The sequence below is a fragment of the Centropristis striata genome, chromosome 9, assembly GCF_030273125.1.
Source record: "Centropristis striata isolate RG_2023a ecotype Rhode Island chromosome 9, C.striata_1.0, whole genome shotgun sequence".
Lineage (NCBI taxonomy): Eukaryota > Metazoa > Chordata > Actinopteri > Perciformes > Serranidae > Centropristis > Centropristis striata.
This window is the reverse complement of record NC_081525.1, coordinates 35604211-35631163: the sequence shown is the minus strand read 5'-3', so window position 1 is coordinate 35631163 and position 26953 is coordinate 35604211. Positions and strand designations below refer to the sequence as shown.

Genomic DNA, 26953 nt, shown 5'->3' with positions numbered 1-26953 from the left:
CATCCTGACTGCCTGGAGCAAAAAAAAAAAAAAACAGCATGGCTCGGAGTCATGCTGGTGTTAAGTCATGCTAATGTTGCTACAGTCCCAGCAGGGCTTATTAAAGTCGCCCTGCTTTTGTTGGGCTGGAAGTTTGTCCTCTATATTTTTTAATCACCCACCAACTGTGCTCAGTGTGAGTCCTGCTCCCCGGGACATGAAGGTGTTGACTAATATGTTTTCACCTTATTTAGAACCTGTTTGCTTTGTAGTCAGCTTTAATATAAATCTATCCCTGGAGAAGAAGAAGGGTGCACTCTGGGAAAGATTCTCAGCAAAACGGAGCTGTTAAAGTGAATGTCCTGTGCTGCATGACGCGATGAGAAGATCATGTAGGGCTCTGATCAGGTTTTAGAAATTGGGGCAGAGCTGAGTCTCAGTTAAAGGAACAGTTCACCCCAAAATCAAAAATACACATTTTTCTCTTACCTGTAGTGTTATTTATCAGTCAAGATTGTTTTGATGTGAGTTGCAGAGTGTTGGAGATATCAGCTGTAGAGATGGTACTGGGTTTGTGGTGCTCAAAGCATAAAAAAAAATGTAGGAAGTATTTTCTTGCTACCATAGTTCCTACTTGAAATTGCACGCAACAAGGTCTGTGGATTAATTGTGTCATGATTTTTGGAAAGAGACATTGCTATTGGGTTTTTCATATGTATTTTTGGATGCTTTGCACCACAAGTCAAGTGTCATCTAGGTCCATTATATTTGATAGAGTGCAGACATCTCTACAAGGCCGATGTCTCCAGCACTATGTGTTCAGTCACACCAAAATAGATTGATTAAAGCTGTTGGCTAAATTTAGTGCTGTAAGAAGTGCAACATTTCCCTCAAAATGTAGTGGAGTAGAAGTATAAAGTTACATAAAATGAAAATACTCACTAGTAAAGTACAAATAACTCAGAATTGTATGTAAGTACAGTACTAGAATAACTGTAGTTAGTTACATTCCACCACTGCTTTTTGTTACTTTTCAGTTCAAGATTTAACATTAAAAAAAATCTAACTAATGTGGTTAGACATGTTTTTGTTTTTAATTAAACCTCATAAGAGTATATTAAGTAGTTTAAATGAGCTCTACCTTGAGAAAATTAAAACTGCTTTCATAAATACATAAAAATAACAATTGGGTCCATTCTGCATGGCAAGTTATTTTACTTTAATACATGTTGATGCTGATACTTTTGCACTTTTACTTAAGAAAGTTTTGAATGCAGGACTTTTACTTGTAGAGTAATTTTCACAGTGCGGTATTAGTACTTTTACTTAAGTAAGGGATCTGAATCCATCTTCCACCACTGATTAAAAAACACTACAAGTAAGAGAGAAAATATGTTTTTGGGATGATTTTAGGATGAACTGTCCCTTTTTGTGCTTTAACGGCACATGATTATATGCTCTTGATTAAGTCCAGATAATGAGGTCAGGTGCAATGATATTACTTAATTTCCTCTTTTTCTGTTTTCAACCGGAGTATTTTTGACCTCACAGCACAGTTTGTGTCAGGCACCTCCTCCTGCTCTGATCCTTACAGTCTCCTCTGGTCAAAAGACATAAGTTAATTTGCAAAGAAGGAAAAGAAAACCAAGCAAAACCACGGGGAGGGTTCTTTCTCTTGCTCTTTGCACGCCTGTGCGTAAAAAGTGCGAGCCTGGCGAAGATCAGATAGTCAAAGAGGAGCCAGACGAGGAAGTGAGGAGGAGGGACCAGTGCTGTGGTGGCGTGGTGTGTGTGTGTGGAGCGAAGGCTTTATACTGGATTGTCCGGACGCCTCCAGCGCTGTGAAATCGGAGGATCTCTCCAGTTCTCCTTTTGTATCCAAAGCAGTAATGCGCGCAAAAGGACTCAAGACTCCAGTGCTGCCGCGTGTCTGCTGAGAAACCACTTTTTTATTTTTAGACACTCTGTCGTTTTAAGAAAGTTCCACACCTTTGCTGTCAATGTCAGCACAGGTAGGGGAGAGGATCCCGGAAGAACTCGTAGTGCAGGTTATCAGCTTGTTTGCATAGCCTGTACATTTTATTCCAAAGCGAGCGAGCGCCGATGGACAAAAAGTAGCTACTCTCTCTTTAAGGTGTTGATTTTGAAGTTAAGAAGATGAAGGAGCCGAGGAAGAAGAAGCTGTACGTGGTGGTGGACGTGCTGTGCGTTGTAGTTGGTAAGTAATGTTCAAAAACTATTCGTCAGCATAATCTTCCTTTTATCTTGGGATTGCATTTCAATGTTGTCAGCAGGAATAATGTCACCATGAAGATCATATCTGTGTGCTGACAGCAGATTCTTCCCAGCAGCTCGTTGTGTTTGTTTGTTTTGCACCCATGACAGAAACTCAGGAATTCTTCTTTTATTTATTACGCAAAAAATGACACAAGGACGTGTTTATAATAAGAAGAGACATCATCAGGACAATACAGGAGCTGTTTTATATCCTGTGTGTCTTTAAAAGGCAAATGAAGCAGCAGTGTTTCCATGCCTGCTTCCAGCTCTATAAATGAGCGGTGTGTCATCCAGTTTGTTTATGCACATCCCAACTCTAATACTGTCCAGGCTGAAATGTGACACTTATTAACTCCGTGGTGAAACACAAGAGGAAATAACACTCTCATTCTCCTCACTGGCTTGCTGCATGCTGCAAACTGCTCACTAAAAAATTTGCAGGACTTTACAGAGTTTCAGGAAGCTCAATGTTTGTTTATGGAAATTTGATATGCGTGTGTGCCCTGCTTATTCCTCATTTTCTTCAATATTTTGTCTGCCAGGAATCTTCTCAAGAATTCCCCCACTTCCCACATACAGTGCATTTCTCAAGATCTTACTTCCATGTTGCTCCACTGACTTTTGTTCTGCATTTAGCTTCAGTTTTCCCAAAGGGGTAGCTCGTTGTTTTCCATTGCTGTAGTAACTAGATCACATCATTACTGTACATGCTTTGTCTCCTCCTCCCTCTGGGCAATCAACACATAATAATTTGTTGTGGTTAGAATTGTCAAAAGGGCTGCAATTAATGATTATTTTCTTTATCGTTTAATCTGCAGGTTATTTTCTAGATGAATTGATGTTCGTTTGCTCTATGTAATGTCAGAAAATACTGAAATATGTCCATGCCCGTTTCTCCAAGTCCAAGATGATGTCTTTAAATGTATTTTTTTTAAAGAAAATAGTTAGTTTATTATGGCATAAAACATATAAAAAGCAGGAAATCTCCATATTTTACAGGCACAAAACAGCATTTGCTGTAATTTTTGCATGAAAAAATGACTAAATGATTAATCGGTGATCAAAATAGTGAATCATTAGTGACTAATGACTAATTGTTGCAGATCGAGTTGTCAGCATTTGTGTCTCGCAGTCAATCTTCAGTTAATAAAACTGGAGATGATGTATGGAGGACTACAGGTGTCATATCAGTGGTTAAAAAGCCTTCCATTAACTGATGTCTCATCACACAGTAAAACAGGAATAAGGAATAATTTTTGAACCCATAAATATAGAGATAAATTACTAGGTATTTTTAAAAATTTAAATGGGGAAATAAAAATAAGGATTATTAAAATAATTTACTAATTTGTACATGAATCCATCAGTAAATATTGAAAATAAAAAAGCGTTTATAGTAAAACATGAAACAATCTTGAAAAGTATAATTTAAAGATAGATTCAGTAACACATTTTAAATCAGAATACCTTATATATATATATATGACACCTGTGGTCATCCTTTATTCTATTATTATTATTATTAATACTAATAATAATAATAATAAGCTTCTGATAAAAATGGACATCCCAAAAACCAACAGAAGTGAGGCATCCTGACCAGCAGCCTCAGAAAAAGCAGATTTCAGCCTCAGAGATTTTGTGTGTATGTGGAATGTACCACTGTGGTGGGACTTTGGTTTTCTGTATTAATGCCACAAGCCGTTGACAGACGCGTGTTGCGTAATGGTCTGGTGTTTGGCGGCGTGCTCATCCCCTGTTGTGTCTGTGTTGGTGATAGTGGTGGAAGTTGGAGGCAGAATGCAGAAAAGGAGGATGGCTCATGCATGTGCGGATCTGCTCTGCTGTGCAGTTTCAGCGCCCCCCTGGATTTTCAGAGAGCTTAGGGGTGTTTTTCCCGTCTGTGGGAACATCCACAGACTGCTGAACTTGATAAGCCTTGCCATTTCGCTGTCACAAGTCTGGGATTAACGTCTGGCTTGGGTTGGTCGGTCAGGTCTGGATAGCTGCATCCCACCCTTTTTGCCTCTCCCTTCCCCTGTGCCACCCACGTCAGCCACCCAAATAATAATCAAGTCAACCCCAAGCTTATGTGAGGTTGCCCCGGCCATGTAATAACAACATGGCACAGCTTGTAATTATGCTAACCATTAGCCTATATGGAAACAGAGTTTTCAGTTGGGTTTCAAGGACTATTTGCATGACTTATGTAAAAATTCAAGAAATTTTCTCCGCATTCACCTCTGACTCTAGTGCCCCTATTTCAGTGATGTATCGTGCATGGTGCAAGTGTATAGGGCGTCTCCAACTCCACTTTTGCTTGTAAAACAGCATATAAGATGGGTGCAAAGGGGTTGCATTTGATCTCTAACTTAATCAGAATTTTTTTTTGAACATTACAAGAATAAAACAACCGGTCTGTCATCTCCCGTTCCCTTTAAAAGCCAGCTACACCTGCTTCTGGAGCATTGCTATCTACATGGTGGATTTGAAGTGTGTGGTTTTCTCTCTCCAGTGTCTCCCAATCCTCTGTCTCATAAACAACTCCATTAGAGTGCATATGAGTTAATGCACTTATAATCATTTAATTGAGGAGGAAGATTACTACTGTGTGTCCCTGTGTGTGTTAAAAGCAGAGTGTGCATACATTTTGAACCTCCTTGTGCAGGTGCATCTTACTATCTGAATAATGCATCTTTAAGCAGGAAAATACTGCACCATTGACTTTGGACCCGATTTTTGTTGCTTCCTTTCTGCTGTCTTAAGATAATGCATTAACAATGTGCCTGACCACACCTCATTTTAAGTCAGACATGCATGCCATGGATGCAAGTGCATTTGTTACTTACACAACATGGGCATTAAGTGCGAAAACTGTGTCTGAATCTAGCAATAGAAGTGCTGAGTGTAAGATAGGGCACTTAGTATTATTCTCGTGTTACTTATGCAGCGTGCATGTATCTCTCTCTTGCCAATAATCTCTTGTTATGAAATTTAAAGCCCAAATAAAAGCTGCCGTTTCAATCTCAAAGCCATTTCTTTGGCATGCTCGCTGTCACTCACACCCTGCCCTGCCCAGGTCAAACTAACAACTGTTGTTATGGATGTTCCTCTCTCTGTGTTCTTGTAATTATAAACACTATGACTAGTTGAGTAATTTTGAAGATTCCTTACATGCAAACTCAACCACAACTCCATTTGACTGCACATGTGTCTAGTTCATAGCTAAGAAACCTGTCTGACGCATCATTAGGGACACTGAGATGTTTTCAGTCTGCCTTGAGTTGAGTTTGTTGTTCATTTTAAGCCCCTGGCCTCCCTCGTTTTTCTCCATTCTTTCTTCAGTGTATCCCTCCCTTCCTCTCTCCTCCTGTGTCTGTGTAAGACTACACTCAGCACAAATAGACGGTGGGTGTTGGCTCCGAGCACAGAGAGGAAAGGCCGAGGTTTAACCTCTCCCTTCCCACAGCTCACAGTCGTAGGTGCAGGTGTAGGTTGGAGGAGGAGCTGCCTGACCCGGGGGCCTTCTGTAGGCGCTGTGAGTGGCAACATGCTGTGTGTGGCAATGTGCTGTGTGTTATGAGTAATGTGCTAAATAGTCAAGTAAGTCAAGTAAGTTGTGTGTGACTAAATGGCCTCGAGGCAAGGCATTGGTGCAACACACTACTTTTTTCCGTGTGTAGGCTTTGTGCTGTAGAGTAGGTCGTGACAAACCAGTTTTGTTAAAAGTCTATTATGCCTTATTACACACACACACACACACACACACACACACACACACACACACACACACACACACACACACAGTCTTCTGTATGCAGAGGGAGCAGTGTGAGTTTATGACATTCTTTTGATTCTTTTGTTATTTTCAATACACAACTGTGCTAGAGATGACGTTGCATCAGTGGTGGAAAAAGTATTAGGATCCCTTTCTTAAGTAAAATAACCAATACCACACTGCGAAAATTGCTCCACTTCAAGTAAAAGTACTGCATTGAAAACTTACTTCAGTAAAAGTACAAAAGTATCAGCATCAAAATGAACTTAAAGTATCAAAAGTAAAAGTACTCGTTATGCAGATTTGACCCAATCAGATTTTTATTTATATTCCAAATATATTATCGGATTATTAATGATGTGTTTATGTAAGCAGCATTTATTTTGGAAAGATAGGGCACATTTTAACTAATAAATATACTGTTATCAGGTTTAATTTTTTAAAAAATGTTGTGTAATCCCTTTAACTTGATAATGTTTTTTATGTTAATCTCGACCTGAAAAGTAACTAAAGCTGTCAGCTAAATGTAGTGGAGTTGAAAGTATAATATTCACCTCAAATGTAGTGTAGTAGAAGTATAAAGTTGCATAAAATAGAAATACTTGAGTACAAGTACCTCAAAAATGTACTTAAGTACAGTACTTGAGTAAATGTACTTAGTAATTTTCTGGTAATAATAATTGTAACAGTACTTCATACTTTGTGTGGAATGTGAAGTCACACATATAGTGAAGTTATTCAAATTTGTATTATCATCTTATTATCAACTGATTCATGGCTTGATACAATGGAGTTTGCTCCCAGAGCCCCACAGATGTAAAGCTATCAAAGAGAGGCTGTGTCCTTCCTCACTTTATTTTCATCTTATTAGACTGTGACTACATGTAAATATCTCCGTGCTCTGTTCTTTGACCTCCCTGGATCTCCGTGCGGCAGGGTCTCCAGGGAGCCGGGCCTCTCATGCGGTTGTGTTGGGAAGACTAATCGCCCCGAGTTCTCAGTGAAAGGCAGTGAAGACGTTTGATGGGAATTGTTTTCCTCAGGAGAGCTCTGTCATGGAAACTGAAGCCCTTTTAACAAACAGGCACGTCTCTCTGAGAAATATGAGCCTTTTTTTCTCTTCTTCTCCTTATTGTTTGTTTCCCTAATGATCTCAATTGAGCGAGGATTTCTGGTAAAGTCTTTTATCGGTCATCCTCTAAAGTGGATGAGGAGCTTTTGTAAGTGGATGATGATCTTTTGTGGTGGTTGTTCTTGAAAAATAAATATATAACCACACGAACCACACACACATAACCTCTTTGAACAGATATTTCCATATAAATGCAGAATTTGAGGGCAGTGCTACAAGATTTTAGTATTGGAGGTATTCTGGTTTCTGTTTGTTGTTTGAGTAGTACTGACCAATCCCATTTGAATGCAGAGAAGTCCCTCGCCCTAACCATAGAGAAGTAGTTTTGTAGCCTAAACTGAACAAAACTGCTGCCTTTCTCAGTGGCTAAACTTGATGAAAGTGAAATGTAACAAAACAGCGAGCGGCCAATGAATGGGCTGATAATAACCGACTAGAAGGGAGAGTCAGCTCCTACTGTCCCATACACAAAAGTGCTGACAAACACCTGATCAATGGTGTGAAAATGTCCCGATCGGGTGAATCTGCAGTGGTGGAATGTAACTAAGTACATTTACTCAACTACTATACTTATTACTTGTACTTTATTTGAGTAATTCCATTCAATTACTTTATACTTTTTGGAGACTATTGTACTACAGCTTTAGTTACTTGACAAACTCAGATATTGGCAAATAAAATCAATCTTGTAAAATACTGATTTTGCCATTGACATATGCTGCACCCCCGGCAATATGGATACTGCACTAGTTCATTCATTCATTCATTTTCCTTAACCGCTTATCTGCACTCGGGTCGCGGGGGGCTGGGGCCGATCCCAGCTGACATTGTGCGAGAGGCGGGGACACCCTGGACAGATCGCCAGACTATCACAGGGCTGACACATAGAGACAGACAATCACACTCTCACCTACGGGCAATTTAGAGGCACCAATTAAATCAAAGTGCATGTTTTTGGACTGTGGGAGGAAGCCGGAGTACTCCGAGACAACCCGTGCTGATATGGGGGGATGCAAACTCCACACAGAAGAGCCGCACGCCGGAGTCGAACCGGCGACCATGCTAACTGGCTAACCACTACACCACCATGTAGCCCTGCACTAGTTCAGTTAGTTAGATTAAGTGTGCAGCCCTAAAATACAAAACAATGAACATAAATCAAAATGAAACGGAAAGGAAGTACTACAGTTACAAAGAGGACATTTATCTGCTTTAAGTACATTTTCCTGATTAAATTTACATCATTTTACTTAGGTAACATTTTCAGTGCAGGAGTTAAACTTTTACCAGAGCATTTCCAGTGTGGTAGCAGTCGTTGTCCTTCAGTAAAGTATCTGAATACTTCCTTCACCACTGCTAATTTGTAGAAACACGTAACCGTGTCACTAGTGTCAGACAACAGCTAAACATAGTGCCATTTGAATACTGTAATTATACCGAAGAATCACTGTATATTTAGTTGTGATATGCAGATGACACAGCAGCATTTTGAAGAAGTTCCGCACCATTCATGATATTTCTGCACCTAAACTGGTCCTGCCGAGTTTTATGGTTGAGGTTTAAACCTGTGTGGTCTGTGATCCCCTCCAAACCCAGACTCTTTGATTGCCAGATTTAGCCGCCCTCCCACCACTCATACGACCTCGCCTGCCACTCTGTCTCCTTCTGCACTGCTTGGACCTAAGCACGCGTAAATGATGGACGGAGCGAAACAGCAGGATTAAAAATAAAGAATGGCCAGCAGCAGCAGCAGCAGCAGGATTTGGTGTGGCTGGTGAAGTTGGGCGTTCCTCTTGTGAATTAGAATTCCAGAGGCCAACCCCGACAGAGGTTGTAGGCTCAGCACATACCTTCCACATTAGTCAGTCCAGCTTGGGGTGAGACAGTCAGAAAGAGGGAGGTTTTGTTGCTTTGTTGCCATGAGCCGTCTTGTAAAGGTCTGTAACATCACCCATGTTGATAGAGCTTCGGTGTTAGAGGTTTCTTGCTATCACATGCTTGAATTTGAGGAGGGAGGAAACAAAAGAAAGCAGGAAAGAAAAAAAGTGGAAACATTGACTGCAGCTCAAAGAAAAAAAAAAGAAGCCTTTCTGTGTCCTCGTCCACAGTGGGAGGGGATGAGAGTCGGAGACATAGTCAGAGGGAGGGATGAGTGAAAAATAAAGAAGGAATGGTGTAAATGTGAGAGGAAACAGGAGCTATCAACAGATGGGAAAGATGGATTGGGCAGAGAAGAGAAATACAGAATGCAGAACCTCACTGAGTGGCCTTTGAGCTGGAAAGCAGAGAAATGAGAGTGGAAGAAATTAGGAGGAGCAAATGTTCCAGCTGTGACCCTGAAGGAAATTTTCAGACCAAACAGGGCAGCCCCAGGGCATGAGAACACCCCTCTCTCTCTCTCACACACACACACACACACACAGGTTTTACACGGCATGAAAATATGCATAATGAAAACCCAGACTGTATGTTTTTCAAATTGAGTAGAGTAATTGTCCGTCCACATGGTTTTGCAGGTGCAGCAGGTTATGTCAGAGAAACCAGGGCAAGTAGGTGTGAGGCACTCTCAAACCACTGGGGCGACTTCCAGATGATCCAGGCGTCGACTTTTCCTCAGTGTGAGAGAGGTCAGAGACAAAAAAAAACAACAGAGAGAGAGGCAGAGAGAGGACATGACAAGCCTCGAATCTCAGCCCCAGAGTGCGATTGTGGTCCAAATGGGCCTTCGTAATTGCACATCTGCCGGCTAAATAAAGCACCATCCCATTGAGGCCTCTATATTTACAACAGCAGGAGAAGTGTGTGGGAGGACGCTGCGATCAAGAGAATGACACACAGAAAGATGGAGCTCCAGAGAGAAGAATGAATGACTTTGAAAAAGAGAGAAAAAACCATAATTGAGGATGTGAAACAGCAGTGGTGGAAGGAATGACGGAAAGAGGTCAAGTCTCTTCTCACAGTGGCATCTTTGTTTGTCCGTGCGATCAATTAATGCTAGCGTTTTCTTCCTCTGACTGGTTCATGCCCTTCAGACCCTCTTAACACGCTCTTTGTCGTTTACTCAGCCTTCTGTTGCACTAATGCCCACATCAGCAGGGGGAGACACAAAGGTGCCACCGCTGATGAATGCTAATTTAGCAGCCAGGTAAATGAGAAGCCTTAAACTCCCCTAGAATGGAACCAAAGCCTCTAAAGTGGGCCTTCCTTAATCTGAGACAGGAAAGCCTGAGCCTGCATCCTGAGACTTCAAACAGGCTCCCATTAGGGGCTCAGGCAGTAGATTTCTGACTGGCAGCTGGAGATTAGCTTTCTGGCTACTTTCCAAACGGGCAGCGTTTCCTTCCCTCCAACCTTAAAGCAGGTGTCTAGAGAGAAGGTTCTCCTGGACCCTGAATAAGTACATCCACCCAACCCCCCTACCAGGGGCGGCTTAAAAACCTTTGAACAGGGGGAGCAGACTGGGACCCAGTTTGAAAGACTCTCATTTAAAGCCCTGGTTCTTAACAATCGTAAACAAAACATTAATTGTTCAAATTGACCACTCTTACTCTCTTTGTACACTGCAAATTATGTTTCTTACTAAGATAAAAAAAAAAAACTTGAAGTGTTAGATAATTGATCTTGTTTTAAGAGTTCATTTATTTTCTTTTTTAAGTGTTCAACATGCGTAGCTTTAAAAAATCTTACTTTAAGAAATCCTGTCAAGTGAAATTATCTGTCCATGCAGCAAGATAATTTCCCTCAGATTTAGTGTTTTTATCTTGTTTTTAGACGCCCCTTTTTGCAGTTTAGTTGTTTTGCATGTCTATATAGTCACTTTTTTTTTTATTCTGTTGCTTTTTAGTTCTTTCATGTCCCTTTGTGGTAACTTTGCATCTCTTTGTGGATGTTTTACTTTTCTTTGTAGATGTTTTGCATCTTTTTGTGGTCACTTTGCGTCTCTTTGTGGATGTTTTACTTTTCTTTGTAGATGTTTTGCATCTTTTTGTGGTCACTTTGCGTCTCTTTGTAGTTGTTTTCCGTTTTCTTTGTAGTCACTTTGTGTTGCTTTGTAGCTGTTTTGTGTGTAGTTGTGGTCACCTTGGATGTCTTTGTAGTCTTTTTGCATCTCTTTGTGAAGTTTCCATTTCTTGTGGTCACTTTGAAAGTCTTTTTGTGTCTCAGTTTTTTGTCATTTTGTAGTGTGGTCCCAACGACAAATGTGAACAGCCACTATGTACAGAGATTCTAGTGTCTGTATGTACTTGCTGTTACCTTCTGACTCTGATAGTTGGGGCAGCAGTGGGGGAGGAGCCAATCTGATTTCAGGGGGACCCATGACAAACCCCCATCCATCTCCTCTACCTTCTCCACATGTATATGTCCCTTTGTGTTTTCTCAGCAGACAAACCCACCATCTTAAAGCCAGAGACTTGTGCTTTAAGTGGAGGGAGCTCTAGGGCAGTGTTAGTTTGGGTTGTGGGCTTGTCTGGTGGTATCCTTAAGACCTATTTTGTCTGCTGATGGGTCTATTTTGGCCCAGGAGCTGTCTATGTGTGTGTCTGCATTTCAAGTGAGTGGCTGGTTTGTTTCTTGGAGATATTAGCCGCAGAAGCGCGGCTCATAAGACCCATTCAGGGTGCAGCATTCGTTCTGCCCATGACAGCAGTCCAGACTCTTGACATCATTTTATTTGAGCCCTTTTATTCTCATCCAAGCTTTTAATTAATGACTAGCAAGTTAGAGACATGTGTCAGCGGAATTCGTGCTTCATTTATGAACACAGAAATGAAAAATTCACAAGTTTTTTTTACAAGCCAGGGGAGGGTTATTTCAGGCCAGGTGCCGTGACTTCACTCAGTGCATGAAATATGTGGCAAAAACCCAAGTTTGTTTAAGAGGATTTAGAAAAAGAGCAAAAACACTCATTACAACCTTTAGCATATGGTTTAACAGATAAATCCAAAGGATACACACAAACGTTATGCTGTTGATGTACATGCAAAAGCTATTTAGTGAGTGTGCTGGATTGAAGAAGGTGGTATATTTCATTAGCTGCTGGCACAGCTCTTTGAAGCTTTTCACTTAATTTTTCTCTTGCTCGGCTGTGATTAATGGCTCTGCTCTGGCAAGTGTTAAAAGCTTCATAAAACAGTTTGAAGTTACAATACCATGTGACTCCAATATAGAAACAATTATGTCCTCCTGCCTTTTGAACGTGACATTTACCATGCTGTTTTTAAGTAAATAAACATTCCCACCGACTTTGTCCAGGAACAATTTTACACAAACCTTCAAAACTTGCTGTTATATAATTACGAAATGTGTTAGTATCCAGTCAAACCAGTCTTTCATTTGCAGTTCTAGCCAGTTTACAATGTTGTGCTGAATGCAAACATTCCAAAATGCATAAAATGTTGGTATTTGCTTATGCAATATGTGGAGTGAAAACAGATTTCACAATATTTGTTTTCATGTCTGGTAATGTATCCTGATATTATTATCTTTTTAAATAAGATATCTGACATGCTGTGTAAACTTCAAGCATGCCATGCTGGATATATGTGGAAATATTTATTTAATGAGACATTTTTAAAAACCCAGAGCCTCGTCAATAATAACTCCTGTAATTAAACTCTATTTAATGTCCAACCATTTGTCAGCAATGATGCTGTGGAAACCAGAGCAGTTGTTTCTTGACGTTCTGCTGTTTCGTAACAGCTGGAAGCAGGATGCAGGATACAGATGTAGAAGCTGCCACCCGAAAGAAAGCCACATCAGTAAATCCATATCTGGGTGCTCCCTCGAGGCGCCTGAGACAGGATGTTGGTTAAATACAAGAGAACACATATTGTGTTGTGTTTGTCACACGCAGGATTTTGCTGGTGTTTAGAGGGAAAATGTGGAATAAGACTTCATTCACATGGTTCACCACATCCTGACATGGTTGCTAGATGTGCAAACAGGGATTCAGAAGGCGTCTGGTGGTTGGCGGCCGGTGGGAAGTTACTGTGTAAAGACAGGTGCCATCCAGCTGCTGCTGCTCACAAAGAGACCAGAGTGTAGACAAAGGAGGAGGAGGAGGAGGAAGAGATGCATTGGACAGGTGTAAAAAATATTTTTGCTATATAACTAGGTTTACTATGCAGGATTTTCCTTAAAAACTACACTACCGGTCAAAAGTTTTAGAACACCCCAATTTTTCCAGTTTTTTATTGAAATTCAAGCAGTTCAAGTCACATGAACAGGTAAACAGGAAAGGGTACAAAGGTAAGTGGTGAACTGCCAGAGGTAAATAAAAAAAGGTAAACTTAACCAAAACTGAAAAATAATGTACATTTCAGAATTATACAACTAGGCCTTTTTCGGGGAACAAGAAATGGGTTAACAACTTAACTCTATGGAGTCTTGGGATATTTTGTACATTTTTTTTTATTCTTTTCATGTCTTTGTAAGTCATTTTGTTTCTTTTTTTAGTCATTTTGTGGCTTTTTTTGGTCATTTTGTGTATTTTTTTTAGTCCTTTAGTCCAACATAAAATGTGATTTTGAATCTTTTTTTTACTTTCAAAACACTATCATGCTCATAAAGAATTTTAAATGTTGCAAATGTGCATTCATTTCAGAGTACACTGAGACATTAAACTGCATAATTTTCAATTCAATTCTGGAAAAGTTGGTGTGTTCTAAAACTTTTGACCAGTAGTGTACATATGTGCAAAAATAAGCCCTATCTATAATCATTATTGCTCTCTGTATCTGCAGAGACCCAGCCCTCTGTCCATATTTTCTCTTATCTCTTGTGTTCAGGACATTTCAGAGCTCTCACTTTCATTGAGCCAGGGGGGAGGGGACTAGTTTGAATGTTGCAGCAATTCCTGCATAGTATGCCTTTAAATATTTAGATTTGCAGCATGCTTGGGTTGAAGCAGTATTCTGCATTTTTTTGGACTTTCTGGCAGAATATTCAGTGTCAGGATTGATACTAGTTTCATTTTGTTTGTACTTGGCCAGCAATCAGTTAGCTTAGCTTAGCATAAAATACAACACATCTTCATGGCAGCATCCATGTTGTTCCAAAGTTGTGGAAACTTGGGGAAATGGCACCATCTGAGGAGCAAGTGAATGCATCATTGGCTTTGGCAGATGTCTGCGCTCTCCATGTGTGATTCTAGTTAATTTTCCATTTCAGCCATAATAAACCTGCCAATAAAGTTTTATTTTGATGGGGTAAAGACCTCAGGTGTATTTTTACTTAAAAGTATTATGTTGAAATATTGAGGCTATCTGTGTTTTTTCCTTTCTTGCTTGTCTAAACCGAACTCTTCCAAGGTCAGGTTACCAGGAGTCAATGTGCATGATGTGTTTGTCCTATAGAGCGCTTTTGTTTATTCTCCACTCAACACAAAGCTTCCATTTTGTCGCTGCCCTTCCTCACTGAGCCAACAAGCCTCTTTGTCTGTATGGAGTCTGTGAGGAACATGTGTGCAGTTGGCATGTCACTAAACAATGTCCGCTCTCATCTCATGTCGCCTCGGATATGTGTGATGTAAGATACGAGTGAGAAACACTACGCGTCATTGTACAGGTGTCATTGTGTATTGTTGTTGTTGTGAATTGGTATTTATCAGGGGGATTTCTCTGCCTCGTAAGAAAAAGGTGGTTTATTACAGAGAGTTATGGTGTGCCTACCTACACTGTTAAAAAAAAAAGTTCCTTTAAAATATGAATCATATACAGTAAATACCTGTTTTTTATATAATATATAATAATATATTAGTAGGATAGCAATTTTTTTTTACATTTTTTACATTGAATTTAACGTTGTAATATAACATTTTTACATAGAATTCCCTTTAACTTATTTTTATTTTTTATTTTTTTATTTGAATTTTTTTTTATTCCCTGTAAACATTTAAGACCATTAATCAATTGAATAATACTGTAAATAAATCTTTAATGTCCCATTATATTATTTACAGATTTCAACATTCATTTTATGGTTCATATTTGTGGCATTTGCACTTAGTAGAAAAAGGAGAAAAACCTTGTAAAATAATACAGTAAATTCCTGCAGAATAACTTTTTTTAACAGTGTATGTTTGTCCTCTGAATGAGCTACAGTTTAAGTATCAAACTAACATGTTGTAAATCCTTTTTGACATCTTTTTGAACTGCTCAGCCTTCAGCTCAAGCTTGCCATAACTTTTTTTTGTCTGTATTCATACATTTACAGTCGGCTGTCGTTTCGTATTCCTTTCAGGGTGGAGGTAAACTCTGAGTGTTCACCTCAGCTGAATCCTGATCCACCGTCCGGTTGTATATTTTCCTTCAGTCTCAGTCTTCAGCATGTGGACTCTTGGTCTCTCATCAGTCAGTCTCGCTGGAAGTCCTGCTGGAATTATGTCAGCTGCAGACATTTTTTTTGCAAGAATGGGAGGGGTGCACTGCTCATTTACACAGAAACGTAATACTATTGGTGAGAGCACTTTTCAAGCATGTGCAGTGTTTTTTCACTGCTGTTTTTCTTGCATTTAGTATGTGGCTGTATGGCATTTCCACAGACAGTGGCCCCAAGACTGTCTGTCTGCATATTATGGACAGTGGAGTTGGATATCAGGGTGGAGGGTACACTTCTCAGCAGGGCTGCAACTCTGGATTAACCTCACACACAAAGAGAGAGACACATAGCCATCATAATCTAACAGAATCATCATTTAATTACATTATTTTTTTACTTTTTCAAGTAAACTTTGACTAAAGTGATAAAGTAGCCATTTCTGTCTGTCAAGTAAGGTTTTCTCACATGTCTACTAAAATCTTTGAAGTATGAAAGACTCACTGTGTAGGTTAAATAATAGGGTAGTAAAAATTGTCATTTACAATCATAGACTGTGGAAAAGAAATCATGGCCACTGATATGTCACCCATTGCTTTGTGGGCTACTAGCATATTGGCTGTTCTTTCTATTCAAGGTAGCCACAACCTTAAGCATACCCTGCTTTATTGTCTATTTTAATCTAAATGAGAATATCATTTTACAAAATAAACATCATGCTGCATTGAAGAAGACTTCAAACTAGCGATTAAGAGCATAAACTCATTAGGAAAATGTTTACTGAAATCAAGTGGGAAGTAGGATAATTTTCTCATAGACTTCAATATAATCACTTTTTCTTTTGCAACCAGTGCAGTTTCCCCCTGCTGGCCATTAGAAAGAATGCAGGTTTAAGGGACTTCCGCACTGGCCTCAGTTTTCAGACGAGGAGGGTACAGCTTGGTTACAATAGATTCCAATAGTTATACGTTTTTAATCCACCTTTTCTACTATATATCCTCAGTATGATCAAAACGGTCATAGGTTATCTTCCTTCAGTCGCCACCAATGTAAAAGGAGTTTGGCTTTAAAGAGGAACAGAAAAAGAGAATCTGCATTCATAAGAATTACTTTGTTAATACAACTTTGTAAAGAAAATGTTTCTTTGTACATCTACAAAATGCATTGAAGTGAGTGTGTATGAGAGACAGAAACAGGGTATTTCTCAGATGGATGTTTTCCGAACATCTCAAGGACATCATTGGTGCACTCAGGAGCCTTGAGCAGCTATATTTGGTCTTATGTTTGCACAGAGCCACATCATTCAAAAGAGCTGCAGTTGTGTGTGTTGTGTCTGCAGTCATTTGTGTACACTCTTGTGTCTGTTGAATGTGTGTGATGTGTGATTTTTACATATGCCCACATGCCTGTGTGTATAAATACTTTTTTCGCTCTGTTTATTTTTGCAATTCCATGCTGCGTATTTCTACCCTGACATTTAAAGACTGAATGTTTTTTTTCTCCTTGTGGGTTGTTTTCATCATTATGATTTTAGACGTCAAGGTCCAGAGGGAGAGAGAAAACACTTTTGCTATCCTTAGAGAAACATTTTGACTTCCCAGCTTCTAGAAATGATGTCATGTCTGAAAAGCTACATAAAACAGGACAATCATGTTATTCCAAAATGTTTTTAGATCAAATAGGGATGTCCGTTAACTTGGATCAACCTTGTGTCTGGTCTGCCCAGATATAATATTGGCAGTGACCAATGCATTCATCTCATTTCTCCAAATATGGTGAATACTCCAGCCCATCTCATCAAACTGTTGTTGTTCTGCTTTGTTTTGGCTACAGCGGCGCTGCCCTTCATCATAATGACCATCGTCTTCAAGCCGTATGAAAGAGGGATTTACTGTGACGATGAAAGCATCATGTACCCCCTAAAACCGGACACCATCACCCATGGCATGCTGGCAGCTGTCACCATCCCTTGCACTGTCGTCATTGTAAGTTTTACTTCATCAATCTCCCCTCAGCTTAATAACACCTCGCCTCAGTAAATCATGGAAAGGATTTCTTATTCTTGTGCCTCACTTTTTGCTTTCTGCTTTTTTCCATTTTTTATCTTTTCATCATTTTGGCTGTGTTGATGCAAGTGGAAGTTCAGCATCACTCTATAATTAACTGTGTAGCCAAAATACAGACACTCAGACCCTCAAAGACAAAAATGTCCCCATTAAAAACAATTACAACAATTATTTTTGATCCCATGGCCATTATAGCATAAAATACTGTATTATATTATGTCTGGCTTTCAAACTACAGTTCTGGCTTCAAAACTGTAGTTTTAACTGTTTTCCACATGATTGAGCCATTATTCTCATTTTTGCCAAGTGGGGCAAATGCATTTTATTTTTCTGGTTTCAACCATGGAAAAAAAAAAAAAAACAAGCGTCTAGTATACAGAAAATAATTAATTTTGTTTATTTTTCATTGAAAAGAAACAGTGTCATCATGAAAAAATAAAACTGGCATTTGATGAGTTTAGATTTTGAAAATTAATATTTGGTGGTTGTGATCAGTACTGATGTTAGTTAAAAGGTTGAACTTAGGGAAAGTGGAAAATCAATTAGTTAAAACTATACAATATTATGGAAGTTTTAGGTAGCGAATGTGTGAGATTTAATTTTTTTACGTGCATAAAAAATTAATAACAGATCACAATCACTGTTGCTAATCATAGACAAATCCCAGACTGTAAAACAAAAAGAAAAAAAAGATCCCCAGTATTTAGTTAGGACAGAAAAATAAGTTGTAGGGTTAGGATTCTGAAAATTAATTGATATTTGGTTTTTTGGCTTTTTGACCTGGATACTTTTGGCCTCTAAGGATATCAGAGCAACTTTTTTTTTTAATGAGGCACATGTGTTGCAACTTTCTGTGTTGTATGCTCCCTTACGTAATTTGGGAATATGGAAAAGTGTTGTGTAATGATGTAATAATAATAATAATGATAATGAGGTGTAAGGAGGAAAAGTAATTTGATTCTAATGATGCGAAAAATGGAAAAAATTGCATCCAAAAAACTATTTTCACTGCTCTCCCTCTTCCCTCAGATCTCTGTTGGGGAGGCTTATCTGGTTTACAGCAAGAGGGTTTACTCTAATTCAGACTTCAACCAGTATGTGGCTGCACTCTACAAGGTAGTGGGCACCTTCTTGTTTGGAGCATCTGTGAGTCAGTCGCTCACAGACCTCGCCAAGTTCACCATCGGCCGCCCGAGGCCGAACTTCCTCTCCGTGTGTAAACCTAAAGTCTGCACAGGATACATGCCAACCATCAACTGCACTGGTCATATTCTGAACGTCACAGAGTCCAGGTAGGAGGAGCTAATCTCAGTATCACAGTAGTAAACTCGCGTCATTATTCTGACGAAAATATGTGTGCCAAGAAACTCAAAGTGTTCTCTGGATTTTTTTTCTTATCATACTAAATCTTACCTTGGGGACATGGGACTACTGATCTTTCCATATTTTTTATTATATTTTTAGGAAAAAAAACGTAGCCCCATGTCCCCAAAGACTACTCAAGTATTGGTATATATGAACTGAATAACTATGAATAAAAAAGTTAAAGATGTGAACACATGCAGTAAAACTGTTTCACATAGAAAACATTGCTAGTGGTTTTCCTCTTTTTAAATAACCCTGACTTTTGCTATTGATTGTTAGTGTTTTTAATGTGATTTGAAACAAACAAACAAATGTTGTGGCATTTTTTTTCTTGTCATACTTAATATAGTCTTTGCAATAAATGGGTTTAATACCCTTTAACACTAATTATCACCTACTGTTTTTTGGATTTCTGAACAAGCCTAAAGAGCACAGGTCCAGAGGCTTTAAGTATCAGCCCTCCTGGTCTTCACATGCAAATGCACACAAAATACTATTAAGAGATTAAAAACAGTCACAAAGACACACAAAATGACTTGCAAAAACTATGAGAAGGGGCAAAGCAACCAAAGAGAGACTCAAAATGATTACAAAGAGACACAAAAATAGGCTCATTTTGGGAGTTTTTGCATGCCCGGGGGCCCTTTGTCTCATGATGTTATATGATATTGAGGACAACAGGATTCCACAGTGTATCTTTTGTGACGCATTAGATGTTATTCTTTCTCTTCTCCAGATTGTCCTTCTACTCCGGTCACTCCTCTTTTGGAATGTACTGCATGCTCTTCCTTGCGGTAAGTACTGCATGTGAGCCTCAATCCATGACTAAAAGTCTTAAAACACAGTGTAAATACACTTCTCTATGTACTGTAAACATGCAATCGCCTCCATGTGATCTCCATGCAGATATCTCGGTGTGAATCAGGCGTTACAGGCATTTGAATCAACACTCGAGGGCTGATTTGTTGAGATGGAGGCAAAGCTTATAAAGGGGGTTTGTGCCTGTAAAAGGACAAGGCAAGAGTTCAGGGGAAGAATGTGGACACAGAGAAATGATCTGGAGGCCTCTGCTGCCTTTTTTCCCAGCAATGATGAAGGCAAAGCATGTGCTGTGTTCTGTCTTCCAGGCCTATCCAGTTCATTACCCTTGGCGTCATCTCTTTGTGTTAAAAGCCAGGCACCACTGCTAGACAGCAATCCTTAAAGGGCCAACCAAAGCAACATTGTTCAGTTTAGAGAACATCTGAAAAAAGCAAAGACAGAATGTCTCGAGCTGGTGTCCGTTCCTGTCAGTGCTTCTCTGTTTTTGCCAAGTAAAAGCTGCAAACAAATAGAGCCGAGCTGTGATATCCAGCCTGTGTCCTGCAGCGTTCGGTGCAGAGTGGCTGCGTGACAGGGCCGACTGTCGTGTGATGCCAATTTTTGCACCTTCAGTGGCAGCCCAGCAGAAGCCCAGAGAAGTCTGTACTGTTGCCAGGTTCATAATTTTTTGGCGTCTGCTGTTTTCCAGTGAAAAAGGGGTTTCAGTCCACAGTGGACATAAATTAGTTTCGTACTCAACACCTTTTTACAGTTAAATCCAATTTGAGGCATACCAACCACTGTTTGTGCATTACAGAGACACAGTTTCCAAATACATTGACTTTTTTTGGTCTTTGGAGTGAGATACCATCTTCCCTGAAACCTTACAGCACAACAGGGCTATCTTTATAAGCAAATACAGAGAAGACATGCAAAACAGAAATGTGACTGTGCTGCATTACTTCACTGCTTTGTCAGCATGTTACATTATATTACATTTATATAACGTTATGGCAGCGCAAATCCTGGAGATGTTGGTCCAGAAACCATTTACTGGTCATTACCCTAACTTTTTTATGGTGTGAAAACCTTTTTGAAGACCAAAACCACTTATGGCGTCTTTTTTTTTTAATGTAACAGCAGTTTTTAGTTTATTTGCACATATATAGGTATATAAAAGAATTAGAGGAAAAGTTGAAACACTGTGCAGGAGAGGTTAGGAGCCAAATGGTCCTGTGACGGGGGTCATTAACTACATTTGTCCAAGATCCAGACTGTTTCTAAGCAGACACTGTGTACTTATCCCTAGTTAGCCTATCAATGTTTGATATTTTCACCAAATTCATGCTATTTTTATTTGGCTTATATCAGTGTCAACAGACTCCTAAAAAACATGGGATAATTAACTAGAAAATGCTCTCAGACTTCCGCCAAGGAGACAGTTCACTGAGGAGTGATGGTTAAAAACTGTGATAAGGGAAACATCATTATAAATATGCTAAATACCAGAACACATTTTTTTCCTCCCCAGGTTTTCTGAATTCATTAGGACATGATTCTGCTTCATTCAAGCTTGGGGCTGCCAGTTGATGATCACTGGCCTATGAAGATATCTCCCCTAATAATTATCCATATACTTAAACATTTTTTTTTTAAATGAAAGCAAACAAAGATATTGATAGAAGATTTGATAGAAGATCATCCTTTCAGAAAAGAGGAGCAGATGAGTCGTATCTTTTGCCAGAATTAATATAAATTTCCTGTAAGATGAGGAAAATCTTGAAATTGGACATGTGGCTGCCCAAACAGTATTAAAGTACATAATATGAAGACAAATGAAGCTGTATTAACCCTTTGATGCACAACATATGGACAACCCTTCTAATACACAACATGGGTCAAAAATGACTCATTCATCCAAAGTTGATTTCAAATTAAATGACCTAATACTATAATAATAGTAATTTGTTTCAAATAGTTACTTTCCACACTCATATATTTAATATATTTAACATGTTTATGTATCATTTTGTCACACATACAGTGCATCTGGAAGGTATTCACAGCGCTTCCACATTTTGTTATGTTTCAGCCTTATTCCAAAATTGATTAAATTCATTTTTCCTTAAAATTATACACACAATACCCCATAATGAAGTTTTTGACCCATGTTGTGCATGAGAAGCGTAGTGATACAGAAAGGGTTTTTATTCAAAAAGTAAGAAATGAAAACAAAAAATTTGGATTTTTGATGATCAAAAACAAGTTGATTTAGGAAAACCTGGAATATTAAATGATGAAATTAATTTATTGCAAAGATATAGAAAAATAAAAACTCAGTCGGGTCACTTTAGACCCATGTTGTGCATCAAAGGGTTAAAAAGTTAAGAGACAGGAATGATTAATCAGTGAATGAGTTGACAGTCTCTTCCACTTCTCTTTTCTTCTTCTTCTTCTTTTCAGCTCTACGTGCAGGCGAGACTGGTGGCCAAGTGGGCCAGGCTTCTTCGGCCCACCATCCAGTTCTTCCTGGTGGCCTTTGCGGTGTATGTTGGTTACACCCGAGTGTCTGATTACAAGCACCACTGGAGCGACGTGCTGGTGGGGCTGCTGCAGGGAGCGCTCGTTGCCGTGCTCATTGTGAGTCTCCACGACAACTTCTCTCAAGGGCAAACACTGCCAAGTTTAATTTAAGTTTAATTCCCACATGATATTTCCAGACGGTCATAACTTGTGATATGGTCTGGTATCATAATACTGAGTTGCTCAAACCTTGAGAGGAAGCCGGTTTTTGGCAACTTACTGAAAGTTGTAGATTTTATACTTAAAATAGCATGACATCATAGGGCTGGGCGATTAATCTGATTTTATTTAAATAACGATTTTGGCTTCAAAAAACGGTTGTAGGTTGTAGGATTGCAACTTATTTGATCCAATTTATTTTGGTCTAATTTATATTTCTTAATTAATTTTGCATGTTGAATATATGTTAAGTAGCTGTCAGTAAGTTGTCAAAGTGTAATGTTACAAAATAGTTGATCTTATAATTTTGTATTTATTTATTATTTTGATATATATATATATATATATATATATATATATATGTATGTATGTATATATATATATATGTATATATATATATATATACATATCACACACATTTATATATCACTTATTTATTTTCAATTTGTTTTTAAGTTTAATTATATTTAAAGTTCAAGAAAATCCACTCTTAAAAACAACAAGTTTTTCTAATTCGATAACTGCATGATGTTTCTAAAGTCAGTGATTAATCATGTTAAGTAATCGTGATCTCACTATTGACCAAAGTAATCTGTCATGATTTCTGCTATATTCGAGCCGCCCTGTATCATCACCTCACAGCTTAAAAACTGTCTGCAAATCATGCATGCACATTTTTTTTAACATTTAATTTTCTGTGAAGTAGCTCCAACCTCAGACTTGATGACATCTTAACTTTGAGTCTCAATCTTGTGGTTTCTGGTTTTAGGAAAAGCAAACATGGGTGGGTCCAGATCATAAAAGTGACATTTAATGGAAATCTTACTGATAGTGATACTCCCTTCGAAGCGGAAAAGCTGCTGAAGAATCCATATTTCAGCTTTATTTCAGTCCGGTAGTAAAAATTTGACAAGTGTGACTTGATACAAACCCACACACTCACTCTGACAGGTTCTCAGGCAATAAGTCCGTTCTGCTCACCTCATCCAGCTGGGCGTCTTTATTGTTTGGCCACTTCCCTGTTTTGAGTGAGCCACTGTCAGCACCGCCTCGTGGAAATTGTGCAGCAATAGAGTGTGTGTGTTTGTGCGTGTGTGCATGGGTGTATGATTAATTGGGAAGTGAGCCTGCACTTTTGGCCTTCACAGTGTTGTACGCAATTAGAGACCCTCCTGGGCATAGCGTTTTATGGCCTTCAGGGTTTGTGCCTGCTCTCTGTGTGTTCCTCTCAGATGTGTGTCACTTAACAGCTGTGCACAGACCTGTCCAGACACATGTCATCACAGTTTCCAGCCCAGCCCTTACCTCCTCTATATCCCTAGCATGCTTATATTCCGATCTCTGTGGGAAAAATATTCCCTAAGTGACCAAAGCTTACATCCTCTCCTCTCCTTTTCTCTCCCCTCCCCTCTCCTCCTCTACAGGTGCGCTATGTGTCAGACTTCTTTAAGAAGCGTCCTCCGCGTTGCACAAGGCCAGACACGGCTGAAAATGAAGAGCCAGAGAGGAAACCCAGCCTGCAGATTGTAGACTCCGAGCACGGCAACCATTACAACTATCACCACACTCCAGGTTCTGTGTGACAGGGGCTGATGCTTAGGGAACCGAGGCTGCAGCCTGCAGACCCCAAACCTGTGTGATGGGGTCCAACTCTGGGGCTTCAACCTTGATCGTCAGCAGTACTCAGTCCAGGGAATAACCCGGCTCATCTCCGGTCCTGGCGCTGTAGGCTGCCTGTTGATGCCATGTGAGAAGTCCTATGAGTGTGTTAAATTTTAGATTTTGAAATGTCTGTTTGAAAGGAGCAAAGCTAGGGATCAGGTCTGTAGCTTGCAGCCTCCAAGCCCCTAATCACCCCCTCTGTGTCAACCACTCACACCCCTCCTACTCCCCAACCACTGGACTGACTGAGGGGGCTGCATCCCCTCGCCAGGTGCCTGAGTCCCCTCTCAAAGACACCATGATGACCTCCTTTTCTCATGTAAGAGAGAAAGGAGCAAGTTGTTTTTAAGACATCATTGTTGATGTTGAAGCGTATGTGCTTAAAGCTGCATTAAGCGAATGACTCCAAAGCCATGACATACTATTGCCTTACTGAGTGTATGTGGCAAGTAACACAAAGAATATAGGCAGCCCAATGAGAGTTTCTTCCTGCCAACGGACAAATGTAAGTCTGATGTTCACACGCCTTTATGCCACCACCTCCTGAGAAAATGTTCTCTTTGGCTTAATACTTTCTTTATTTGTGACTTGTTTATTAGGCATACTGTTGAGTGAGCGTACAGTCTGTTTCTCAGGCTGTGTTTGTAGACAAAAAGTTTCACACAGTTTTATACGATGGGTCAGTGAGAGGGTTGGGTTTCTCTTATATAGATTGTTTTTAACTACAGGAGCCTGAGAACTGCAGAAATGTTGAATGGAAAGAGCCGGGTGTTGATCCTCAGCGGGACACAGTAATGGCAACTGACGAGGAGTTCTTTGATTTTACGTTAATATCAAATATATCGCTTAATGTAGCTTTAATGATTTTAGTATGTTTTTATTTCTGTATGTAGAGCACCAAATGTGTTGAAAGTGATAAAGGAAATAACCAAAAATGTTTTATACGTGTAGGTGAAGGCACAGTTTGTTGATTAGCTTCTTTTTAGTGCACCTTAATCTGGCTACACACTAGAAGAGTATTTCAAATCATAACAGAAAATTGAAGTGGCATCTAGTTCACAGTAGATGAGCTCATTTTCTCCCTATATCATGTCATCCTATTGGCAAAATGTTTGCTGCTGGCCTCCTCGAAGCTGCTTTGAAAGGAGATTTATATTGAACTTAATGGTTCAGAGGCTCCTCTGAAATTAGCTAACGATATGTTACTGCCAGCTCTCCTAACTGCCGCACAAACAGGTCTGGGTATATACTCTGAAAAACATTATATTGTTGTCAAAGTGACTATACTGGCTTGTCGTGCCTGATGACTCACACTACATCGGTCCGCTCTGATTCACTTGCACGATTTCAGTTCTTAGCGTTTATTCTTAGTGTCATGCTCTGTCACTGCCAGTGTGTGTCGGGATAAGTCATCATCTTGTCAGTGCCAATTGGTCTGAATCCTTATTAAGGTAAGGACATATGCTGCATTTTAAAGGGGGAGTTTGAGTTTATTGAAGTGGTTGTTTGAGATACTACAGTCAGTGTATGTCCTTCAGTAGATGACAACCAACACAGAAGCAAAGCAATGCACTGATAAGGATGGGAGCAGCTGCTAAATATGTTTTAGCCACCTAAAAAAACAATATTCGTTTATGTGTACACTATATTTCACTGCGTTACTTCTACATTTAGCAGTTCTATGCTTCTCGTCAAAGCCATCAGACTCCATTGACAAAAACCTTACCTTTACCTCGCACAACACAGGAGTTGGTGGTCTATTGCTGCCTAAATCAGTTAGTTTGTTTGGGTTATTGTGTGACTGTAAAGGGTAAGATAAGATTCAGATTCAAGTCACACAATAACACTAATGAAATGCCCAATCGAGGAACAGTAAACAAGAAACTTGTGTCTTCTGTGAGGTAATATAACTTTTTTGTCAATGGAGTCTGGTGGTTTTGAATAGAGCGTTAATGAGCACTTTAGTTCCCCCTGTGTAAACTTAAGTCTGAAGCGTTGAAAATATTCTACATATAGTATACATTTAAACTGATATTGACTCTTTTTTTTTTAGGTGGCTATAATATGTTTTGTTGCAGCTCCCAACCACAGCAGTACATTACTTTGTACTTTCTCCAAACTTGGGATGCCGAACTCAATCTACTGTAGATAATACACTGAATATCTCATGCAATCCCACTTAAAAAATCCGATCTATCCCTTTAAGGGCAGATTTTTATGTCCAGACTCAACAGTGGCGATGCTTTTTAAAAATGTACAAATTTAATTGTGGAGTTTGTGAATATGATTTAGGTTTCCCCTGTGTGAAATGGACTGCAGAGGTAGAAACCATTGATGCAGATGGCTTTAATTTCTGTTGGAGTTTGTGTCATACCACTACTATATTGCCAATCAGATATCAAGCAATTTGGCCAATCTTGTCTTTTTTTTCTATTATTGTGTTTTTATTTTTTCAGATTCTATAATCAAAGAAGGATAAGACAACCATTTTGAAAATGGTGTTTAATTTATTTCAAATACAAGAAGTTTTTTATTTACTCTTACAAGGTTGGAAATGCCAGCGCTGTTAAGGTTTTTGTGCAATCACCCCTGCTTGCCACTATGAGCCACAAATACTGTATATACTAATGCTATGAGACATGTTTCATGTTGCGTGAAGGATGTATATATATGCTGGAATGTTTTTATTTCACATGTAGGTGCGTTTTAATTTCACCTGAACAGTACAGTGTGCTTTGGCCTTCTCAGACTGGTGGCTGTAGGAGTTGCCACACAAACGGATCCAATTCCAGGTTCAAACATAAGCCAGATGCCTTGGCAGGGCTTTTAAAGGGC

At 39.3% G+C, this 26953-nt stretch overlaps 1 protein-coding gene across 1 annotated transcript; it reads left to right on the top strand.

Annotated features, from left to right (window-relative positions):
* The first annotated feature begins 1753 nt into the window (after positions 1 to 1753).
* Positions 1754 to 26527, top strand: plpp2b (phospholipid phosphatase 2b). The gene is made up of 6 exons (XM_059341650.1): positions 1754 to 2197; positions 17316 to 17467; positions 18578 to 18840; positions 19650 to 19707; positions 22178 to 22354; positions 23881 to 26527. Exons 1-6 carry the CDS (start codon positions 2137 to 2139, stop codon positions 24037 to 24039), a joined length of 870 nt encoding a protein of 289 aa, XP_059197633.1. The 5' UTR covers positions 1754 to 2136; the 3' UTR covers positions 24040 to 26527.
* Positions 26528 to 26953: the final 426 nt, after the last annotated feature.

Bases quoted from the DNA above. Each gene is read 5' to 3' on its own strand.
- plpp2b (XM_059341650.1), top strand. From the start codon at position 2,137: ATGAAGGAGCCGAGGAAGAAGAAGCTGTACGTGGTGGTGGACGTGCTG. The intron at 2,198-17,315 runs GTAAGTAATGTT...TTTTGGCTACAG, and splicing joins CGTGCTGTGCGTTGTAGTTG to CGGCGCTGCCCTTCATCATA. The intron at 17,468-18,577 runs GTAAGTTTTACT...CTCTTCCCTCAG, and splicing joins TCCCTTGCACTGTCGTCATT to ATCTCTGTTGGGGAGGCTTA.